The sequence below is a fragment of the Thamnophis elegans genome, chromosome 12 (genome assembly GCF_009769535.1).
Source record: "Thamnophis elegans isolate rThaEle1 chromosome 12, rThaEle1.pri, whole genome shotgun sequence".
NCBI lineage: Eukaryota > Metazoa > Chordata > Lepidosauria > Squamata > Colubridae > Thamnophis > Thamnophis elegans.
In genome coordinates, this window is record NC_045552.1 from 16293262 (window position 1) to 16314340 (window position 21079).

The 21079-nt window shown below is 46.8% G+C and overlaps 1 protein-coding gene across 1 annotated transcript in view; it reads left to right on the forward strand.

The window, feature by feature from the left end:
* Window positions 1-21079, forward strand: part of ASAP3 (ArfGAP with SH3 domain, ankyrin repeat and PH domain 3) — a 93941-nt gene that overhangs the window by 39780 nt on the left and 33082 nt on the right. The window contains exons 5-7 of the mRNA XM_032228013.1: window positions 3929-3978; window positions 6260-6386; window positions 20262-20347. Coding sequence (XP_032083904.1) covers window positions 3929-3978; window positions 6260-6386; window positions 20262-20347 — 263 coding nt within the window. The remainder of the gene's footprint in view (window positions 1-3928; window positions 3979-6259; window positions 6387-20261; window positions 20348-21079) is intronic.

The window sequence follows — 21079 nt, forward strand, 5'->3', positions numbered from 1 at the left end:
TTAAAATCTATAAAACGTTTTCTTTATAAGCTACTGCCATCGTAAATTTATAATTTCTTTCCCATAGTTTATCAGGACAGGGACAGGGAAACTTAACTACCGTATTTTTTGGTCTATAAGATGCATTGGGTGGAAATACCCGTGCATCTTACAGAGTGAATATTGCAGGGGAGGGAAGGGGGTTGGTGCTTGTCACCGCCACCCGCCACCACTGAGGAATGCTGGAGCCTTCACTGCCGAGCAGCTGATTGGCGGTTGGATCGGCTTCCAAGAATACCTCCGATCAGCTGTTCTAGGCAGCGGGGATTGATACTGCTGTTTGCTGCTGCTGCTGATGGCTGCGAATCATGGCAATTGGTAGCGATGAACAGTGGTGGTGATCGAATATAACATTGTGGCGAATATAATAACAAATATGTGGCTTATGACTGTTCAATGACTGTACCCAGATCACACACTGTTTGATGGAAATGGAAAGTAATATAGATTAGATTAGATTAGATTTATTAAATTTATATGCCGCCCTTTTCCCCCGAAGGGGACTCAGGGCGGCTCACAACTCGAACCGGGGAGGGGGATACAGACAAGAAATTTAAAAACAACAGCATAACAATATATAATTTAAAACACACAACAACCATACCATTCGAGACGGGGGCAACAGCTCTTTAGCCCCAGGCCTGTCGGAACAACCAGGTTTTGAGGGCTTTGCGGAAGGCCTGGAGGGTGGTGAGGGTTCGAATCTCCACGGGGAGTTCGTTCCAGAGGGTCGGAGCAGCCACAGAGAAGGCTCTCCTCCGGGTAGTCGCCAGTCGACACTGGCCAGCGGATGGAATTCGGAGGAGGCCTAATCTGTGGGATCTAATCGGTCTAGTGGAGGTGATTGGCATATAAATGGAACAAATAAAACATTAACAAAAAGAGAAGAATTTGATGTGTAGGAAGGCCAATACCAGCTAAAAAAACCCTGGCAGTTATGATTTCACATTCTTGCGTGCAGAATAATAATCCTGCTGTAAGTGAGACACAGAATATTGGATTAGATGGGCTGCGGGCCTGATCCACCAAGGCCCATCAGGAAACCTTACAACTAATTGATATTTTTCCTTGGAAATGTTTTACAACCTGCTAGTTCAACTTGGTTGTCGAATGATCTAGCTGACTTTGGCTAGTCTTGCAAAAGCTAAGCAGGGATGAATCTGGCTATTCCTTGGATGGGACACCAGATTAAAGGCCGTGCTAAACACCTCCCACCTGGCTGCCAAGAAAGTTACAGAGATGCAGCTCTGAATGCAGAAGTTACATTCCAGTTGAGTAAATCTTGATGCATTCGTGCCGTGCAGTGCTTTAAAGGATTTGCCTCAAGCCATAAAGGGAATCACAAAGATTGGAAACTGAAGACATTTTTATTAGGCTTAACCACAACAAAATACAATAAAGAGACTTTATTGTAGAATTATATGTAATTCTGCATATTATTACAGAGGCCAGAATATTATATGTGCAGAAATGGAAGAACAATACAATACCAAGTAAAAATGAGATAATATGGAAGGTTTTAGAATGCGTAGAGATGGATAAAATGATCAAGGAAATTCAAGGAAAGGAGGAAACAGAGTACTATTTAATTTGGGAAAAATGGGGAAAAGTGGTGAGATGACAGAAGTAGGAAATAAGAATTTGGAAAAGGTAGTTTGTATTCTAGAAGAAGTAGGAATTAGTGATAAAAATGTAGGAAAAGTAGGATTTACAAAAGTAGGAAAAGTTATATATTAGTAGAGGAACAACAAAGAGTGTCTGATACAAATAACCAAACATAGACTGATAAGCAAAAGAGTAAGAAACAATAGGATTATGTTGTGGCCCAGCAGGAGCCATTGGAGCTGCAAACAGACTCTGCCAACGAGGGGCCTTATGAGTCGACTCTGGAAGAGTTGGAGGACCCTGGACAGGGTTCCGACTCCGAGCAGGGTGCAGAGAGGCTGGTTGGCCACCAGGAGACGCCTGAGGCATGGAGCAGTGGTGAAGCCGAAGGGAGTGTGCTCCTGACGTCAGGCCTTGGAGTAGTGATGAGGAGACAAGGGAGGTGGTCCTGGATGCCCGGTGATGCCGGGCAGATAGACAGAGAGAACAGCTATGCAGATACAAAAGATAATTGGACCCAGGTGGTTGTAATTAGGCTCCTCTCAAAATTGTATTTAAGCAGAGACTATGGGAGGAGTCTGGTTTGCAGGAGTCAACTTCCTTCTTAATGCTGGAGAAGCTGTTATCTGTCTCTGTCGAAGTCTGAGTTGCTGCCAAGGTTCTTATCTGTTTGTTATGCTTGGGCTTTCAGCCACCGAGATTTATGTTTCCTGCTAATAAAGTGCTGTGGAATTCCAGCTAAGCTTGTCTCGGCATTCGTTACTGGACGAAGGAGGGGGTTAGAACAGATTATAAGTGTAAAATTACATAGAGATGTATTGAGAGGGAAATAGTGTTTGCAAAGATGCACCGATAGATACAGTATCTGCTGTAAGAAGGAATGTGCTGTTCCGATGTTGTTGGTAAATGTTGTGTATGTTTTTGTCTATGTCTATAAGTGTTTATAATAATTTTAAAAATAAATAAATAAAGGATTTGACTCAGAAAGAGGTGTTTTGAGACCCGGGGCTGTTACTGTAGCAGCTGTGCATGACTCATTAAAGCAGTCACATCTCTTCCCAGGATTGTGCAAAAGATGCTGAGAACCAGAAAGGAATTCTCCCACCTCACCACAAACAGAACAAACAAAAGAAACGTCTCCCATTTATGTTGACTTTGGCCAACTCTGGGATCAAACTTTTTTTGTATTATTCCTATCCATGCTTGACCTGAAAATTCCTGAACTTAAAATTAGGATAAATGCTATGGTGGATACCATGTTAAGTGGGGCGGGGCGGGGATGCAGTAAAGAAAAACATGGAAGTTGCTTCCAGAAGAACATCTAGTTCACTGTTTCTCAACCTTGGCAACTTGAAGACGTCTGGACTTCAACTCCCAGAATTCCCCAGCCAGCATTCTAATAAGTCAAGTTTCCCAAACATACCTCTCCTCCCCTTAGCCCAGTGTTTCTCAACCTTGGCAACTTGAAGATGTCCGGACTTCAACTCCCAGAATTCCCCAGCCAGCATTCGCTGGCTGGGGAATTCTGGGAGTTGAAGTCCAGACATCTTCAAGTTGCCAAGGTTGAGAAACACTGGTCTAGTTAATGATAATGTCACTTTTTCGTGTTCTGAGGAATGCAATAAGCACTGAGGCTAACATGTTGAACAAGAGCTTACTTTTCTTTTTAAACTTCTATTTCCCCCCACACAACTAGATTTTTACTTTATTAGACTTTTTCTGGTGGCGCAGTGGTTAATGTGCAGCATTGCAGGCAAACTCTGAAGTTCGATCCTGACCGGGCTCAAGGTGGACTCAAGCCTTCAATCCTGCCGAGGTTAATACATTAGCACTTAGACTTATAAGTCTAACGATGCTTTACAGCCCTCTCTAAGCGGTTTATAGAGTCAGCATATTGCCCCCCCCCCCTCCAACAATCTGGGTCCTCATTTAACCCTTCTAGAAAAGATGGAAGGATGAGTCAACCTGGAGCCTGGTGAGATTCGATCTGCCAAATTGCAGGCAGCCGGCAGCCAGCAGAAGTCGCCTGCAGTACTGCACTCTAACCACTGCGCCACCATGGCTCATTGCTTATGAAGGTGCCTGAGAAACCCAGATTTCCAGCCTCCAGCCCCCACGGAGATGGTTCGGATATCGGCCCTCAATGCAGAGATCCATATGTGTTTGAGGGTTTGCGGCGGGGGGGGGACTTTGCCCAATGATATGGTTGCTTGTGTGGGCGTGTTCTTACCCTCCAGTAACTCCCTTGTTGATTCTTTCTCCTTTCTTCTCTTTCCCTGGGCAGGATTCCAAGAAGCAAATTGAAAAGGCTTGGAAGGATTACGAGACCAAAGTGTGAGTAACCAACCCTTACTATTGCCTCTGGCAGGAGCGGATTGATTCTTCCATCTTCTCCTAAACAAAAGTGTTTTGTTGTGGACAAGCCAGAAGGGAGGTTGTGGGATTTGGGTGAGCCAGCCAACGCAAGTGTCCTTTACAACGTGCCCCTGGGCTATCCAGTATTTTCCTGGCCGTAGTGGTTAAAAGTGCTATGGGTTCCAAAAGCAAAAAAAAGTGCTTTGAAGAACACTTGGAGCTCACCTAATACCTGTCAGTCACTGTTTAAAGCAGCCGCTCCTTTTTTTCTGGGGTTGCTTCGTTGTCTTCTGCAGCTTCAGGGCGATCCTGGAGACACCCTTTGATTAAGAAGTTGTAGATGGGCATTTATAGGCCTAAACAAATGCCACGCATTTTCTCAGGATGGCACTGCGATTCCAGAAGCGGCCATGCAATCCTCGGGAAAGAGCCAACTGCTGTAAGGAGCGGTTGATGGGCCTAGGGCTGTGATGGCAAACCTATGGCACGCATGTCAGAGGTGGCATGCAGAGTCCTCTGGGCATGTGTGCCATCGCCAGCTGCTCTTTCAGGTTACCGGAAGAGCAGCTGCCCGATGAAACATGCATGCTGGCCAACTGGTCTTTGCTTGTGCATGTGCACCGGAAACTGGAATAGCAACTGGCCAGTGCGCATGCATGTGCCAGAAACCGGAAGACTAGCTGCCCAGCAAGCGCATGCGAAAAGGTTAGCCAACAGTGGCCTAGGGGTCTCCAAAGTTGGCAGCTTTAAGACTTGTGGACCTCAACTCCCAGAACTGCTGCAGAGGACTTCTGGGAATTGAAGTCCATGAGTCTTTAAAGTTGCCTGGTGTGGAGCGAGTCTATAAAATTGTATTCACTTAAGTGGCTTTTTCCCTTTGAAACCCAAAGCAGTGCGCAGTCAAATGGAAGGTATCATTTGCATGCTGAACCCGGGATCTTGAAAACGGGCTTGGGAAAAATATCTGTGTAAGCCCTGGGATAGATAAAGGCAGTCCTCGACTTACAACAATTCATTTAGTGACAGTTCAAAGTGATGACGGCAGTGAAAAAAGTGACACCCGCCTGTCTTTCAGAGTTATGTGATCAAATTTCAGACGTTTGGCAACTGGTTCATACTTATGACCAGTGGTGGGATTCAGCCAGTTCGCACCTATTTGGGAGAACCGGTTGCTAACTTTCTAACCAGTTCAGAGATCGGTTGCCGGAAGAAATCTCATTTTGTTTTTTTCCACTTTACAAGGCTAATCCTGTAAGGAAGGCAAGAAGGAAACATTCTGGTGTTGTTTCTAGCCTGATCTTTATTGCCCTGATTACAGAAACTGCCTCTCTGGTTAACCCTTGTTACATTCTAACAGCTAAGACAAAGCGCTCATCGACATAAGTGATGTTGAGTTGGCCACGCCCACCCAGTCACATGACCACCAAGCCACACCTACCCAGTTGGTCATTAGGGCAGAGAACCGGTTGTTAAATTATTTGAATCCCACCACTGCTTATGAGCATTGCTGTGTCCCAAGATCATGTGATCCTCTTCTGGGACTTTCTGTCCATTGGGAAGCCCAGATTCTTCTCCCGCTGGTGCAGTGGTTAGAGCGCAGAACTGCAGGCTACGTTTGCTGATCGCCGTCTGCCTGCAGTTTGGCAGATCAAATCCCACCAGGCTCAAGGTTGACTCATCCTTCCATCTGGCTGAGATCAATAAAAACGAGAGCCAGTTTGTTGGAGGCAAAATGCTGGCTCTGTAAAACCAGTTAGAGCAAACCACTATAACTGTAAAGCACTATGAAGCGGTATATAAGTCTAAGTGCTATTCACTTAACAACTAGATTACCAACTTATTAACTGCAGGGATCTTTTGTCCAGAAAGGTCATAAAATGAGGCAAAACTCACTTCACAAACGTCTCATTTGAAAACCTAAATTTGGGGCTCAACTGTGGTCGGAAGCCGAGGACTACCCGTAGTGGTGGTAAAACGCCTCAGTGTGATCTTGGCATCTTGTGGAAAGGCCTCTGTGTGCTGAAAAGCTGGTTAGCAGCTGCCAGTCCGTCTTAAGACCTGGATTGAGCCAAGTAGATCATGGCGTGACCCAGACCTTAAGGCGTTTCCCTGCATTGCAATCTGTATTAAAATAAGACCGCAAGTAACAGACAGATGGCAGCCACAACCACCTGTAGAATTCCCCGCACACCATTTGTACATCACAAATGATTCTCACTCTTGTCTGTCTTGTTGCCTCCGGGGTTCTCTGTTGCCTTAGAGCAAAGCTGGAGAAGGAGAAGGAGCGAGCCAAGATATCGGGAGTCATCCAGACAGAACCTTCGGCCGCCGAGATCACAGAGGACCTGCAGAAGGAACGCCGCACTTTCCAGCTGCAGATGTGCGAGGTAGGAAATGGCTTCTTCCCTTTATGGCGGAAAAGAATTTTTGGCCCAGCAAATCACTTTAATGCATCGGAATACGCAACCCACCTGCGTGCTTACAGTCAACAGCGGCCTTGTTAACACTTTGGTGACCCCCCCCAGTGATTTTTGGTGGTGGCGCAGTGGCTAGAATGCAGTATTGCAGGCTGACTCTGCTCACTGCTAAACGTTCTATCCTAACCAGCTCAAGGTTGACTTAGTCTTCCATCCTCCGAGGTGGGTAAAATGAGGACCCATATTGTTGGGGGCAAGGGGCTGACTCTGTAAACTGCTTAGAGAGGGCTGTAAAAGCACTGTATCGTGTTCCTTGACTTGCAGGTGGGAGTCTCATCTCCCCCTCTCTCCCAAGATACAAAATCAAATCAACCTATACTGCAGTCAAAGACCACATAAGGAGGGCCAGGCACAAGGAACTTAAAAATATAAAACAAAATTCTTAACAAACAAAAAAGAAATCTTAAAAAAAAAATTCTAAAGGAGTGGCCCAAGAAACTAAAACCAGCAGGATGAAAAAGTTGAGTCACCTTATCTCTGGGAGGAGCCAAAATGGCAATTTTATGACCTGTGGACTTCGACTCCCAGAATTCCTCTGCTGGCTCAGGAATTCTGGGAATTGAAGTCCACTCAGGTCAGAAACCCGCCATAGCTGCCCAACTCTGCCCTATCCCTGTACGATGATCCAGTTTTTGTTGGCCTTCACTCTGGTCAAACTGGACTTCCTGCCCTAATTAAAATCTTTGGGAAGGCTACCAAAGGCAAGTTCTGTACTTGGAGTTACACGACATGCTTACTCTTTGTCCCCAGTTGAATTGGATCGTAAGGTCTATGTGTGTTTTGAAGGAGTCCAATCTACCCATCTGGTTAATCATATTTCAGGCTGTAAAGACTTAGAACAGCGATGGCTTTTTGCTGCCGAGTGCTGAAAGCATGGGTGTGTGTGTGTACACCCATAATGCAATGCGCGCAAGCCCTCTGACCCTATGCATGCGTATGCGATTGCCCCTGTGCATACAGCCCCCGTGCATGCCCATGCTATCACCATGCACGCACCCCCACGCATGTGTGCGTGTCTCCTGCACTCTCCCCACGCATGCATCGACCCCAAATCAGGTGGCTGGCGGGAGTCCGCATGCGCAGTGGAACTGAGCTGGGGCGATGGCTCGCGTGCCAGCAGAGAGGGCTCTGCGTGCCACAGGTTCGCCATCACGGACTTAGAACCTTCCTTGGTGCCCTTTTAGCAAACATTTTGTAGCTGAGACTCCTCTCCTTCTTCCTAGCACATTCCCCTAGGTGCAGGGTCTGCTTTTCGGATCATTGAACATCACTTTGCACCGTCAGCTGCGTCTCCAGGCCGCAGGGCCTGTGGCTTGGATCTCTTTGTTGATGGTGTTGTTTTGGATGCCCGTGAGGTCACCAGCCTTAGTAGGCAGCCTTGGCCACGGTGGAAGGTGCTGCTCTTTGGATGTGTCCATGCTATGTTTTAGCCGATGCGGTATTTAGCAAAAGACCTTAATGGAGATGGGAGACAAAGGATGGAGAGGAAACTGGGCTAATGGTAAATTGGCCTCCTTGCTTGGATAGCATCCAAACAGCTGGAAGCATTTTGGGGTTGCTGCGTGTACATACCCTCCTCACTTGCTCCTGGCCTTCTCCCAATCTGTTGCATGAAGTCACAGTTTCCCAAAAGTGTGTTAACTCTTTTGATTGAATAACCAATCCAATATTTAGATGAGTGGGGTCTCTCCCTGGATCTCACAACCAACACTGCTTGGATCACTCCCCTTTTCTCTGTGCAAACGTCTTTTGTTTTTAATTGCATTCTGCAAAATGCTGTTTGCTTTGCAGAGTAAAATGGCTTGTGTGTACTTACAGGGAGCACCTGATCTGTAGTGTTGTCAAAAACCTGACTTTGACTTAGGCCAAGAATTAGCGCTCTCTCTTTCTCTCTCTCCCTTTCTCTCTCTCTCTCTCTGTGTGTAATAGGCGGTTTTGTGTACTGTGCACATTAAGGCTACTTCCTGGTGGTTTACAAAACCTTGTTGGGTCTGTGTGTTCAAACTTGTTCAGCTTCTTGCCCAAGCTATTGCACGCAAGATAGACTCATTAAAGTAAATAGCTACAGTTATTGTGAAAGAAGACTTCTCATACATCAGATGAACAGAGTTGGAAGAGACCCTGTAGGTCATCTAGACCAGCCCCCAAGCAGAACATACACCATTTCTGACAAATGGCAGTCCAGACTCTTCTTGAAAGCCTCCAGGGATGAAGCTCCCACAACTTCCGGAAGGCAACTTCTGTTCCATGGGTTGATTGCTCTCACTGTCAGAACATTTCTTATTTCTAGGTTGAATCTCTCCTTGATCAGTTTCCATCCATTATTCCTTGTCTGGCTGCATGCACCCATCCCGAGCTCTGTTTTCACTAGCAGGGGGTTGCAGAAAGCCATGGCAGCTGAAAACAGAGCCCGGGAGCCTGTTTTTGCTGGCAGAGTGCTTGAGCCACCACAGGAGCCCCTGACAGGAGTGATGTCGAGCTGGCCGTGCCCCCCCCCCCCCAGGCCTCCCTGAGGTCAAACACAACCCTGATATTGCCCTCGATGAAATTGAGTTTGACACCCCTGATCTAGAGAACAAGCCATATGATGAATGATTGAGGGACTAGTTATGTCTAGACTAGGGGTGACATGACAGCAATCTTCCAGTACTTGAGGGGCTGTCACTGAAAAACAACAGAAGGAAGGAAAAAGGGAAAATTACTATGTCTTTTATGTTTAATATGCCTCTGTTCTCTCTGAAGCAACTTGGAAAGGGATTTGAAATACTTAAAACAGTAAAAACTATGCATTAGTTAATAGGTGAAGAAGAAGAAAAATAATTGTTCTGGAGTTACAGTATGTGGACACTTAAAACCAGAACTGAATACAAACAGCTTTTTAAGAATTGTCCACTGAACATGAGAACCATCAAAAAAATGTGCTAGAATTTTTGCTGTCCCCTTTTAATTAGAAGGGATCTGAATTGGGGGGGAAATCTGGGTCAGAAATACCTGATTTCAAGCCCGGAAATGAGGGCTTGATAGATTTTTTTAGAGGAGTTTCAAGTTCGAAATGCTATAAATTCAGCTTAAAACTCCTCCAGAATAGTTGAAAACTCCCTATTTTGCTCTCAGGCTTTTGACTATGAAGCAGGGTGATTGATTAGGAGGGTGTTTGGAATTCAAAACATTTTGCACTCACCGTATGACAACCAACGGACATAAAAATGCTTTCAAAAGAATGCCAGATCTCGCTGTCTCTGAAGACAGTAAGCATGCTTTCCATCTGAAAGGACTTTCTCAAGTTAAGTCTTCTGATATGCCTGCGTCAGCATCTGCCACATTCAAACCTACCAGCATGTGGGAAGTTTCCAGAATGTCTTGCTGTGGGAAGTGGCAAATTCCATTTCCAGAATGCCCTTAAATTTAACATGGCTCTGATGCATTGTGGGAAATGCAAAATGGTAGTTTTAACCCCTAGGAGAATGGGCAGCCTCTTTTGCAGGGTTAGCCCAATTCTGAATCTTTAGCAAGGCTAATTTGTTTAGTGGTAGTTCTTCATGTGAAAAGAACTTATTAACGTGACTATCAGACGCAGTGGCTCAGTGGCTAAGACGCTGAGCTTATCGATCAGAAAGGTTGGCAGTTTGGTGTATTTGAATCCCTAGCATCGCATAACGGAGTGAGCTTCCATTACTTGTCCCATCTTCTACCCAGCAGTTTGAAGGCATGTAAAAATGCAAGTAGAAAAATAGGAACAACCTTTGGTGGGAAGGTAACAGTCTTCTGTGTCCCTTTGGCATTTAATCATGCCAGCCACATGTTCACAGACAGTGCTGGCTCTTCGGCTTTGAAATGGAGATGAGTACCGCCCCCTAGAGTCAGGAACGGCTAGCACATATATGCGAGGGGAACCTTTACCTTTACAGAGTAAATTGGAGGCGGTAAAGATGGTGAACTTGTTAACTGGTAAGCTGACAGCCTGGGTTCGAGACCCAAGTGCCGTGGATGATGGGGTGAGCCCCTGCTACTTGCTCCAGCTCTCAGTGAACTTTTAACAGTTTGAAAGCAAGTAGATAAATAGGTACCACTTTGGTAGGAAGGTAACCGCATTCTGTGCACCTCAATGTATACTCATGCTGGCCACATGACCATGGAAACGTCCTAGGACAATGCTAGCTCCCTTGGCTAAGAAATGGAGATGACCCCTGACCCCTAGAGTCAGACATGACTGGACAGGAAAAATGTTTACCTTTACTTTTATCAGAGCAGCTGGTGAGAAATAGTCAAATGCAGTTTTTAAGATGTGTTTTCACGATACAGGCTTATTGCGTTCATCAGAGAAAGGGGGACTATTTCCCCACCCCAAATCTCATAGCAATACTGTTTGCCTGATAGAGATTTAATGGATGTTTTGGCTTTAAAGAGGTACTCAAGGGAAGCGATCCAACTCTGTATAGAAGTAAGAGAGAAAAATGGCTAAGTCGTGGCTGCTGGGGAAGAGTTGCAAGAGTTGGATAGGGTTAAAGAGTTTTGTGATGCCAGGCAGTGGTGATTTCCGTGTGTGTGTGTGTGTGTGTGTGTGTGTGTGTGTGTGTGTTTTCCTTCTTCTGGGTTCTGTGGAAGGATTGGGGCTGGGCCAGAGGGTGAGTCACCTCTTTGAATAGCCTCACTGTTAAATAAATAGCAGCACATGGAAGCACTCAAGGATTCACTTGCAGCTTATGAGGGCAGACAGAGGAACTTGATGGAAATCGACATCTCTCTTGGAGTCTGGTGTTGGACACAGCTTTCCCCCCCCCCCCCCAAACCTATATATCAGCACCTGGAAGTTGTAGTTCAGCAAATCTGGGAAAGCGAGTCATCTATCAGAAGGCTAATTCCTCCGGAGAGCTTTGCCTGTAGAAATCAGAGGATAAACGTTCAATCACGGATTCTTTCGTTCATGTCATCAGCCTTTCCCAGCCACTTATGTCTTCAGATGTGATTGGGTAACCGTCTCCAGAATTCCCAGCCTAATACGGGTTGGAAGAAAGGTCCATCTGAGTTCAGTTCCAAGTGAGGAGAAAGACACTGGAAACATGGTGGCTGTTTGGAAAGATGGTTTAATGATGAACAGAGTCACATGGTTTGAGGTCCTGGGCAAAAAGGCACATGGGAGAGAGAGAGAGGGAGGGAGGGAGGGAGGGAGGGACAGAGACAGAGACATACCCTCTGTTGGGCTTTGAATTTGAGCTTGTATTCTGATTGGTTGTCAGACTCCAATGGGGCCATGCAGGGGCAACTCTGTAGGCTGTCCTGAGTCCTAAGCTTTGGTTGACTCTTGCTGGGTGATGATGTAATGAAGGGGCTTTAGGATGTTGGGGGTTGCGAATTGGTAGTAAAACTGGCAGTAACCCACCTCTGGGCTGGGAGTAGAAATAGGTTTCTATCGGTTCGGACCGGTTTGGCCAAGTAGGTAGTAACTCTGCCAGCCATGAACCGGTTCTATCGGCCCAGCCACCATCTTGGTTTTTTGCTTCTATGCCTGTGCAGATGCATTTTTTAACCTACTGCGCATGCATCAAGCGCACGTCCAAAGTATGTCCCTCAGTGAACCGGCAGTAGAAGAAGCCGGAACCCACCCCTGGCTGAGAGATAGGGATTGGCCCAAGGCCATTCAGCTGACGTAATGCCCAAGTTAGGTCTAGAATTCCTAGTCTCCTGGTTTCTAGCCTGATGCCTTAACCACTGCACCGAACTGGCTCTCTCCCCCAAATGATTAGATCTGACCAAGTCATGTAAAGGCAACTGTATTTTGCAGATGGGAGAGGCACTCCAATGGGAAGTTATACGTGAACTCTAATGGAGTCCAACCATAGAGGGGAAGGGTAGATACAGTGGTGGGATTCAGCCAATTTGCACCACTTCGGGAGAACCGGTTGTTAGCTTTCTGAGCAGTTTGGTGAACCGGGTGTTGGAAGAAATGAGTAGGGCATACAACCAGTTGTTAAATTATTTGAATCCTACCACTGGGTATATACCAGCCTTCTTTCCTATAGCATATGCTAAATGGGTTAGAACTACATTACCCAAAGTTCCCAGGCATTGGGCATGTTAGTTATAGATTCTATAGCAATAGCAATAGCAGTTAGACTTATATACCGCTTCATAGGGCTTTCAGCCCTCTCTAAGCGGTTTACAGAGTCAGCATATTGCCTCCAACAACAATCCGGGTCCTCATTTTACCCACCTCGTAAGGATGGAAGGCTGAGTCAACCCTGAGCCGGTGAGATTTGAACAGCCGAACTGCAGAACTGCAGTCAGCTGAAGTAGCCTGCAGTGCTGCATTTAACCACTGCGCCACCTCGGCTCTTACAGGATTCTACAAGATTCTAGGACTTGTAGTTCCTGAGGTTGATGGTAGGTTGGGGGAAAAAATGAGGTAAAATCTCCTTAACTTTAATACCTTCATAGCAGGGGTGGGTTTCAACCGGTTCGCGGCGGTCCCTGCGAACCGGTTGGTCGGCGAACCCAGAAGTAAGTAACTTCCGGGAACGGCGAAGGGTGCGCCCGCCCGCCCGCCCGCGGTCCTTACCCGTTTTTGACGAGTTCTGCGCTTCCACGCATGCGCAGGACGCATACAGCGCCTGCGCGATCCTCCAGGAGCAGCTGGAGCATCGCGCAGACGCTAGTACGCATTTGTGCACACGCGCGTGCACGAGGACACCGCTGGCCCCGTTCCAACCGAACCGGTTGGAACGGGGCGAGAAACCCACCCCTGCTTCATAGACACATATTTCTTGGCAGTAACACAGGCATGGTTTATCATTGGCTTTTTCTGCACATTTTTCAGACTTGGTCTGAAGGCCTGATTTTCTTTGGATGACTTTCACCATTCTAACTGGGCCTGACCTGCTTAGTTGAGATGTGGTTGATTGTGTGCTGCCACCTACTGTTCAAGCAAATCTTTGCCCAACTTTTTGGCTTGCCTGGACCACACTGAGGGAATGGTTTTGGGCCGCATATAAAATATATAATGGGATAAATACCATGTTTTCCCCAATATAAGGCAGGGCCTTATTTTCTTTTGCCCCACGAAATATGGCCTTGGGCTTATTATAGGGGGAGGGCTTATTGTTTTGGGGTTGCCGGGCAGCTGCTCCCTTGTGAGCAGGCTCCCGAAGAGCCGGGCACAGCCAGGGCACGTGGCACTCTGCCCGCCCCCCAGCTCCCACGGCTTGGCACATTTGGGATACCCCCTAGGTCAGTGCATGGAGCTCTACCCAGCTGGAGAAGGGGGTTGCACGAGTGCCTGTTCTGCCCCCAGCAAGCATGCCTCTCAGCCTCACCATGCCCTGGCCCAGCCACCGCCACTGCGCTCCGAGCATAAGTTCTTTTCCGGCTTCCAAATTCCAAAACTCGGCTGCTGAGTCTTCCAGCAGCGTCTGCTCTAGGCGTGTGCTATATGGTTGTGGGCCGGCTGCCGGACAGAGAGTCTTCCGGGCGGAAAGTCCTCTGGACAGAGAGTCTTCCAGTAGCCAACTCACAACCATAGAGCGCACTCCTAGAGCAGCCGCTGCTGGAAGACTCAACAGCTGAGTTATGGAGTTTGGGAGCCAGAGAAGAAGTTATGCTCGGAGCGCAGCAGCAGTGGCTGGGCCAGGGCATGGTGAGGCTGGGAGGCATGCTTGCTGGGGGTGGAACAGGTGCTCACGCAACCCCCCTCTCCAGCCGGGCAGAGCTCCTAGGGGGTATCCCTAATGTGCCAAGCCATGGGAGCGGGCACCTTAGGGATACCCCCTAAGTCAGTGAATGGCGCTCTGCCCGGCTGGAGAGGGGGTTTGACGGGCGGCTGCTTGTGAGCATGGTCACCTCATGGCTGCTTCGCCCCTGAGGCTGTGCCTGGCTCTTCAGAGTCCGCTTGCAAGGCAACTCCCCCTCCGGCCAGGCAGAACACCACTCCCCAACCTAGCGGTATCCCGAAGGCACCAAGCAACATGAGCGCCTTTCCGCTCCCCCAGCTCCCCCGGCCTGGCACCTTCGGGATACTGTTAAGTCGGTGAGCGGAGGGGGGGTTGTCCAGGGGGCTTTTTTTTCCGGGGGGTGGGCTTATATTTTTGCCCACGCGAAAAATGTGGCAAGGCGTTAGTTTCAGGAGAGGTCATATTTTCGGGGAAACGGTAATAAATGTACTTTTCATATAAATTTCTACTGTATTGTGGGGACATGGGTTAGACCCGCCTGCTTTAAGGCAAAATTTTAAATTGGCTCTGTAAACAACAGGAAAAGTGATATTATTTGTTTGTTTATTTATTAAAGTTTTTATGCCCCTCTCTTATGAGGTGACTCTGGGAAGCCGAGTAAAAATGAATAAAAAGAGTCTGGCTGTTAAAATAAAGGATTATAATAAGGGGAGATAAAAACCTTCAGATCGGGTTGAAATGTAGGAAGCCGTGGTAGGTTGAGCCAGGCCATTGGTTGCCTCATGTAGTGCAGTATTATTACTCTCTTCTGGAACCTTCCATTCTGGCCTGGCTTTCCTCAGTGTCTATGACGTCCTCTTTCAAGGGGAACTAGGAACGAGTTTATATTGCATTGAGTGATCCGGCTCAGCTGTAGGCTTTTTAGCTTGGCGATAACCGTAAAATTCAATACGGTCAGCTGTTAACCACAGATCATTGAATGCTTCAATACATATTGCATCCAAGTGCCCTCAGCGAAAAGGAAAATAATGCACATTATGCTTTATTCAATCCGAGTTGGTCGTTGGGATCAGAGGTTCCAAGTCTTCTGAGTTTTGGATTCGTGCTGAAACTCATCCTCAGGGAATTTCTCTCTACTGGGATGTGTACTTTGGGCTATTCTATGTGTCTGCATCAGGGGTGGGTTGCTACTGGCATTACTGTGGGTTCGGTGCAAAAAAAAATGTTCCGCGCATGTGCGCATTTACACCCAAAAAGGGGAAAAATAACATTTCTGCAATGGAGATTATTCTGCGCATGCACAGAACCAAAGATCAAGATGGCGCTGCCAACAATAGAGCCGGCTCGGGTGCGTTGGTGGCCGAGTTACTACCTACTCGGCCGAACCGGTCCGAACCGGTAGGAACCCAACTCTGATCTACATATATTCCGGTAGAGAAGGAAGCTCCCTGAGGATGGGCTCCAGCACAAGAAGAGGCAATGGATGGAAACTAATCAAGGAGAGAAGCAACCTGGAATTGAGGAGAAACTTCCTAAATGTGAAGACAATTAACCAGTGGAACAGCTTGCCTTCAGAAATTGTGGATGCTCCAATGTTGGGAGGTTTTTAAGGAGAGACTGGACAGTCCCTTGCCTAGAATGGTATAGGGTAGAGGTGTCAAACTTCATTGAGGGCCGCAATAGGATTGTGCTTGACTTCGGGGGAGTGGGCTAGGATGGGGGTGGCCAGGGTGGGCGCGGCCAGCTGGACATCACTCATGTCGTGTGTGTGTGTGTGTGATCTGAATGCTCTGCCAGTGAAAATGGGCTCGAGCTCAGTTTTTGGCTTCGATGGCATCCTGCAACTCTCTGCCGTTTCCAGGATGGCCCCATGAGCCAGATCTACGCACGCTATGGGCCAGATCCGGCCTCCGGACCTTGAGTTTGACACCCCTGGTATAGGGCATTGTTGGTGAACATTTTTGGTACCGAGTGCCGAAATGGGGGTGCAAGTGTGCGTGTTTGCATGCGTGCACGCAGAGAGCAGCCGCCCAGAATTCATGCTGAGAAGATGATCTTCTGGATTCCGGTGCATGTATGTGCACTGGCCACCTGGTCTTCCGGTTTCTGGCACGTATGCACACACTGGAAATCAGAAGATCATCTTCCCGGCATACGCATGCACACTGGATGGCTGCTCTTCTGATTTCTGGTGCTCCTGCGCATGTGAAGACCAGCTGGCCGTCATGCCGGAACCCGGAAGAGCAACAAGCGATGGCTCGCGTGCCCAGAGAGATGACTCTGCATGCCACTTCTGGCACACGTGTCCTAAGGTTTGCCATCACGGTTATAGGGTCTCCTGTCTGAGCAGTGGGTTGGACTAGACAACCTCCAAGGTTCCTTCCAGCTCAATTCTGACTGACTGATTAAATCCAGAAGCTCAGAAGACTAAACCTCTGGTCCCAGTGACCGACCCAGATTGGATCTTACACCATTACCCAGGGATGTATATGTTTCCCTTTATTCAGAAGCCAAACTGCTCACAGAACACCACACAGGCGTGTTACAATGAGTGACAGGACCTTGTGCACACCTCTTTATTAAATAAGTGGAAGAACACCATGCCACACCTTTCCCTACTCCTGAGAAAGAGAGGTTTTGAAAGCAAATTCATTTCCATCCAGAACAGCGAGAACTGTTTAAAACATCATTATCCAACCTTTTGGCTTGTCTGGGTTGCATTGACGGAAAAGGAATTGTCTTGGGCCGCATATGAAACATATATAATACCATTCATGTATATAAATCGCACCATAATGTTAAAACGTTTACGATCTTGTGGGGCCACATTACTAGCTGTCCAGGGCTGCATGCGGTCCCTGGCCATGGATTGGATGCAGCTGGTTTAAAAGAAGTGCAGAGAAAGTTCTCTGCTTAGCATTAATGTCAGTACTAATAAATAAGTAATAAAATAAGGCCATATCTGGGGCCATATGAATGTCTTGGCCTGGCCATTGATGGCTTTTGCAAAACAAGGAAATTGTATGCATGCACACATACACCCAGCTTTAAATTCCCAAGAACTCGGCCACATATGTTTAAATTTAAACAAAATTATACTGTAATGGCCTTCCCCCCGAGAAGTGCTACAGTAGAATGCAGATGAGAGCTGTTGAATGTCCATTCTAATAAGTCAAGTTTCCCAAACATACCTCCCCTCCCCTTAGCCCAGTGTTTCTCAACCTTGGCAACTTGAAGATGGCTGGACTTCAACTCCCAGAATTCCCCAGCCAGCATTCGCATGTTGAAGGACATCTTCAAGTTGCCAAGGTTGAGAAACACTGCCTTAGCCTTTTGCTTGGCTTATCCTTGGCTCTTAATATTTCTGAATCTCCAATTCTCTGGACTCTTTATTTAGTCACACTGTTGGCAGGAAAGCAGTGAAAGGCATAAATATTGTGGCTCTCTCAGCTTGCAAAGCTATGCTGTACAGAAAGCGTTTTCAAAACCCAACACTTCCCCCTGTGGGACGTTACCGAGTCTTGCTTGTCAGGTTTTTCTGCAAAACCCCCATTGCAACATTTGGGGACATCTGGCAGAGAAGCTTTGCTGAATGCTTTTATTTTTTATTTTTTGCATTGTGTCACTGTGAAATCTTCCCCCAGCTGAAACATTTGGTTGAATTCTAAAGAGGGAAGGGGAGGTTGTGATGGTTTGGGGGGGAAGCACAACAGACTGTGTCCGACTCTAAAATCGCTCTGGTTTCTCACAAGACTTGGCATGTTTCAACCGACCAGATGGGGCGTGGGATTCTCTACACATGTCCGTGAGAATGTATTTTACTGTGGGAAAAAGAATCCCAATTTTATGAAAGACCGTATGGAAATGTTGATGCATTGAATGCTGAACATTTGGGGAGGGGGGGAAACTGCAAGGACCAAGGGATTGTTACATTAATGTTCATGTTTGGTTTCTAATTTGTCTTGGGGGTTGTTTTAAGGTTCGGTAATCGTGGAGGTACTGAGGAAGCTTCTGTTGTGGCCTGCCAGAGGAGCTGGCAGCAGATTCAGATAGTGAGGAGGTTGGGGAGGAACATGGGCCAGCCCTGGAGTATGGGGAAGGCTCTGATGGGGGCTCTGTGTTGGAGGCAGAGAGGGGGCCAGAGCCATATGCCAGTTGTCAGCTGCCTTCAGAGTCAGACATCAGTGAGGCAGATGAAAGTTGGAGCCTGTTCCCAGTGTGCGCATGCACAGAGTTGCCAAACGAAGGGAACAGCTAAAGAACAGGGGTCGACTTGGGAGTTAGGCCACAGGTGGACGATGAATGGCCCCTCCCAGAGGAAGTAAAAGAGGAGCGAAAGGGGAGTGGAGTTTGCAGGAGACAATTAGTTCATTCTTGCATTCTTGCCAAGTATTGCAGCATCTGAAAGATATCGGCCTGGCCACTCTCCAAGCCTGATAAAGGTCGATAATTGTGAACTATCTTAAAGACTATGGGATGGGACTTTGCTGGAGAGGAATTCAGTGTAAATGAAATAAAAGAGGTTTATTGGGACGAGGACTCAGCTTCGTGCTGCTGGGGAAGCCTAGGGCGGAACAGCTTCCATGGATGTTACACAACATTCCATGGTCTGAAATCTCCCTAGTTATCTAAAACTTTTCTATCTTAAAACACCTCCAGGTAAAAGTCCACCCCTCCATGTTTTCCATTGTAGGACTTAAGTGAAGCATGGGAAGCCAAGGGTTGCAGATTGCCGCAGAAAAGATTGTACATCAAACGGCTGCTGAATGAAAACTAGTAGGGGGAAAAATCTACATAATGTTTATTGGTTTACTTATTTACACCCATTTAAAAAATGCCCAACTCCCAGTGAACCTTGGCATTTTACATTCTAAAAAATTACAATAAAAATGAATTGTACTCTGTAGCCTTTGGGAACCAAGAAGTACAATATTATGCAGTCAGTGATAATAATAAAAAAGGGTGGTATGTTCTACAAACTTAACATAAGTGCTACGTCTGCATTGATCCTGGAATGCATATATCAGCATAACTGATATTTCTAGCTCAAAAGTGGTTTTCAGGAGGCAGCCGGACTTCCTTGTTTTTCTTTGAAGATGTTTCACTTCTCATCCAGAGCTGAAGAAGCTTCTTAGATGAGAAGTGAAATGTCTTCAAAGAAAAACCAGAAAGTCCAGTTGCCTCCTGAAAAAGCACCTTTGGCATAACTATGACCTGGAAGACTGAGAATCTCCATTGGTATTTCTACATTCATGCTTCTGAGAGATTATTTCAGGAAAGGATACAGAATATGAAGGAAGCATCTTGGTCATGCTAAGTACTTATATTGTGGTACATATTAAGAGTCGTTGGCCGGACGTCATGATTGTACAAGCTTGTTCATTTCAGTCAAGAGCAGACATTATTTTGAGAGCCTCCCTTGGCTCACTGATTGTACTGAAGCATAATGCCAAATGGACCAGTGGTGGGTTGCGGATTCCGTTCCAACTGGTATGGTTGGAACGGGCTTGCCAGTGTCCATGTGGACATGCGCAGCGCACACATGCACCTTGGCACTTCTGCGAGCCTCCGTGATGCTCCAGCTGCTCAGCAGAGCATTGTGCAGGTGGTGTATGCGCTGTGCGCATAAGCGCTGAAGATGTAAAAGGATGGTAAGAAGCGTGGGCAGATGGGCCCTCCGGAGCATCGGAATGGAATGGTATCCGGTGCTCCGGGCTGTCTCCAGTACGCCTGTACCAGGGCGTACCGCTTGCAACCCACCACTGAAATGGACCCATCATGTCTATGGATAGCTCTCAATTTACAACCAGTTGTTTAGTGACCATTTGAAATTAATCAGTGGAACAACTTGCCTCCAGAACAACTTGCCTTGTGGGTGATCCATCACTGGAGGTTCTCAAGGAGAGACTGGACAGCCATTTGTCCACTTGAGCAGGGGACTGGACTAGGCCTCCAAGGTCCCTTCTAATCCTATATTATTCTATGTTCTATGTTCTAAGTAAGATGGTAAATAAACAACAAATAGGTTGGCTCTCTTTTACTAATAAAGTATTGACATTTTGAAGAAGCTGTTATCATTAGACCGTAACCTGTTGTTCTCATCTCTCCTTTTCTTGCCCAGTATCTTCTGAAAGCCAACGAATGCCAAATGAAGCAAGGGCCAGATTTTCTGCAGAGCCTCATCAAGTTTTATCATGCACAACATAAGTAAGTTTGCTACTTAAGTTGGGTCTGCAGTTTATGATGGTGTGTCAGCATTAGCCCTTTGGATGGGCTTCTTGAGCAGAGCTGAAGAGTCCTTGAGGCTGTTTCAAATAATAGGAATAGGAATATTCTTTATTGGCCAAGTGTGATTGCACACACAAAGAATTTGACTCATGTGCATAAACTCTCGGCATACATGCAAACAACAAAAGTGGTAAGTCATAGATCATCAGTCATAAATCGTAAGAAACAAACAACAACTGATAAATGATAAGATACCAATAGGAGAAGGTGGTAAGAAAGATGAGAAGATGAAAAAGATGAGAAAGATAATAACAATACAGCCCTACTTTGTGGTTAGATATCCTTAGGCATAAGACAGTTCTGTAGGAATTAGGTGTTCTGCAAAATGTTTCAGGTTTCAGGTTTCAGGTTTCAGGTTTCAGGTTTTGTTTTATTTATATGCCGCCCTACTCCCAGCGGGACTCAGGGCGGCTCACAAACCCAAGAGGGGAAGGGAAACACAATAACTACAAATACAAGCATTTAAAATAACCAACAGACACACAATCGAGAGGGGAAGGGAACTCATCTACCCCAGGCCTGCCGACACAGCCAGGTTTTAACAGCTTTTCGGAAGGCCTGGAGAGAGGTGAGGGTCCGAATCTCGGCGGGGAGTTCGTTCCAAAGGGCCAGCGCTGCCACAGAGAAGGCCCTCCCCCGGGTAGTAGCCCG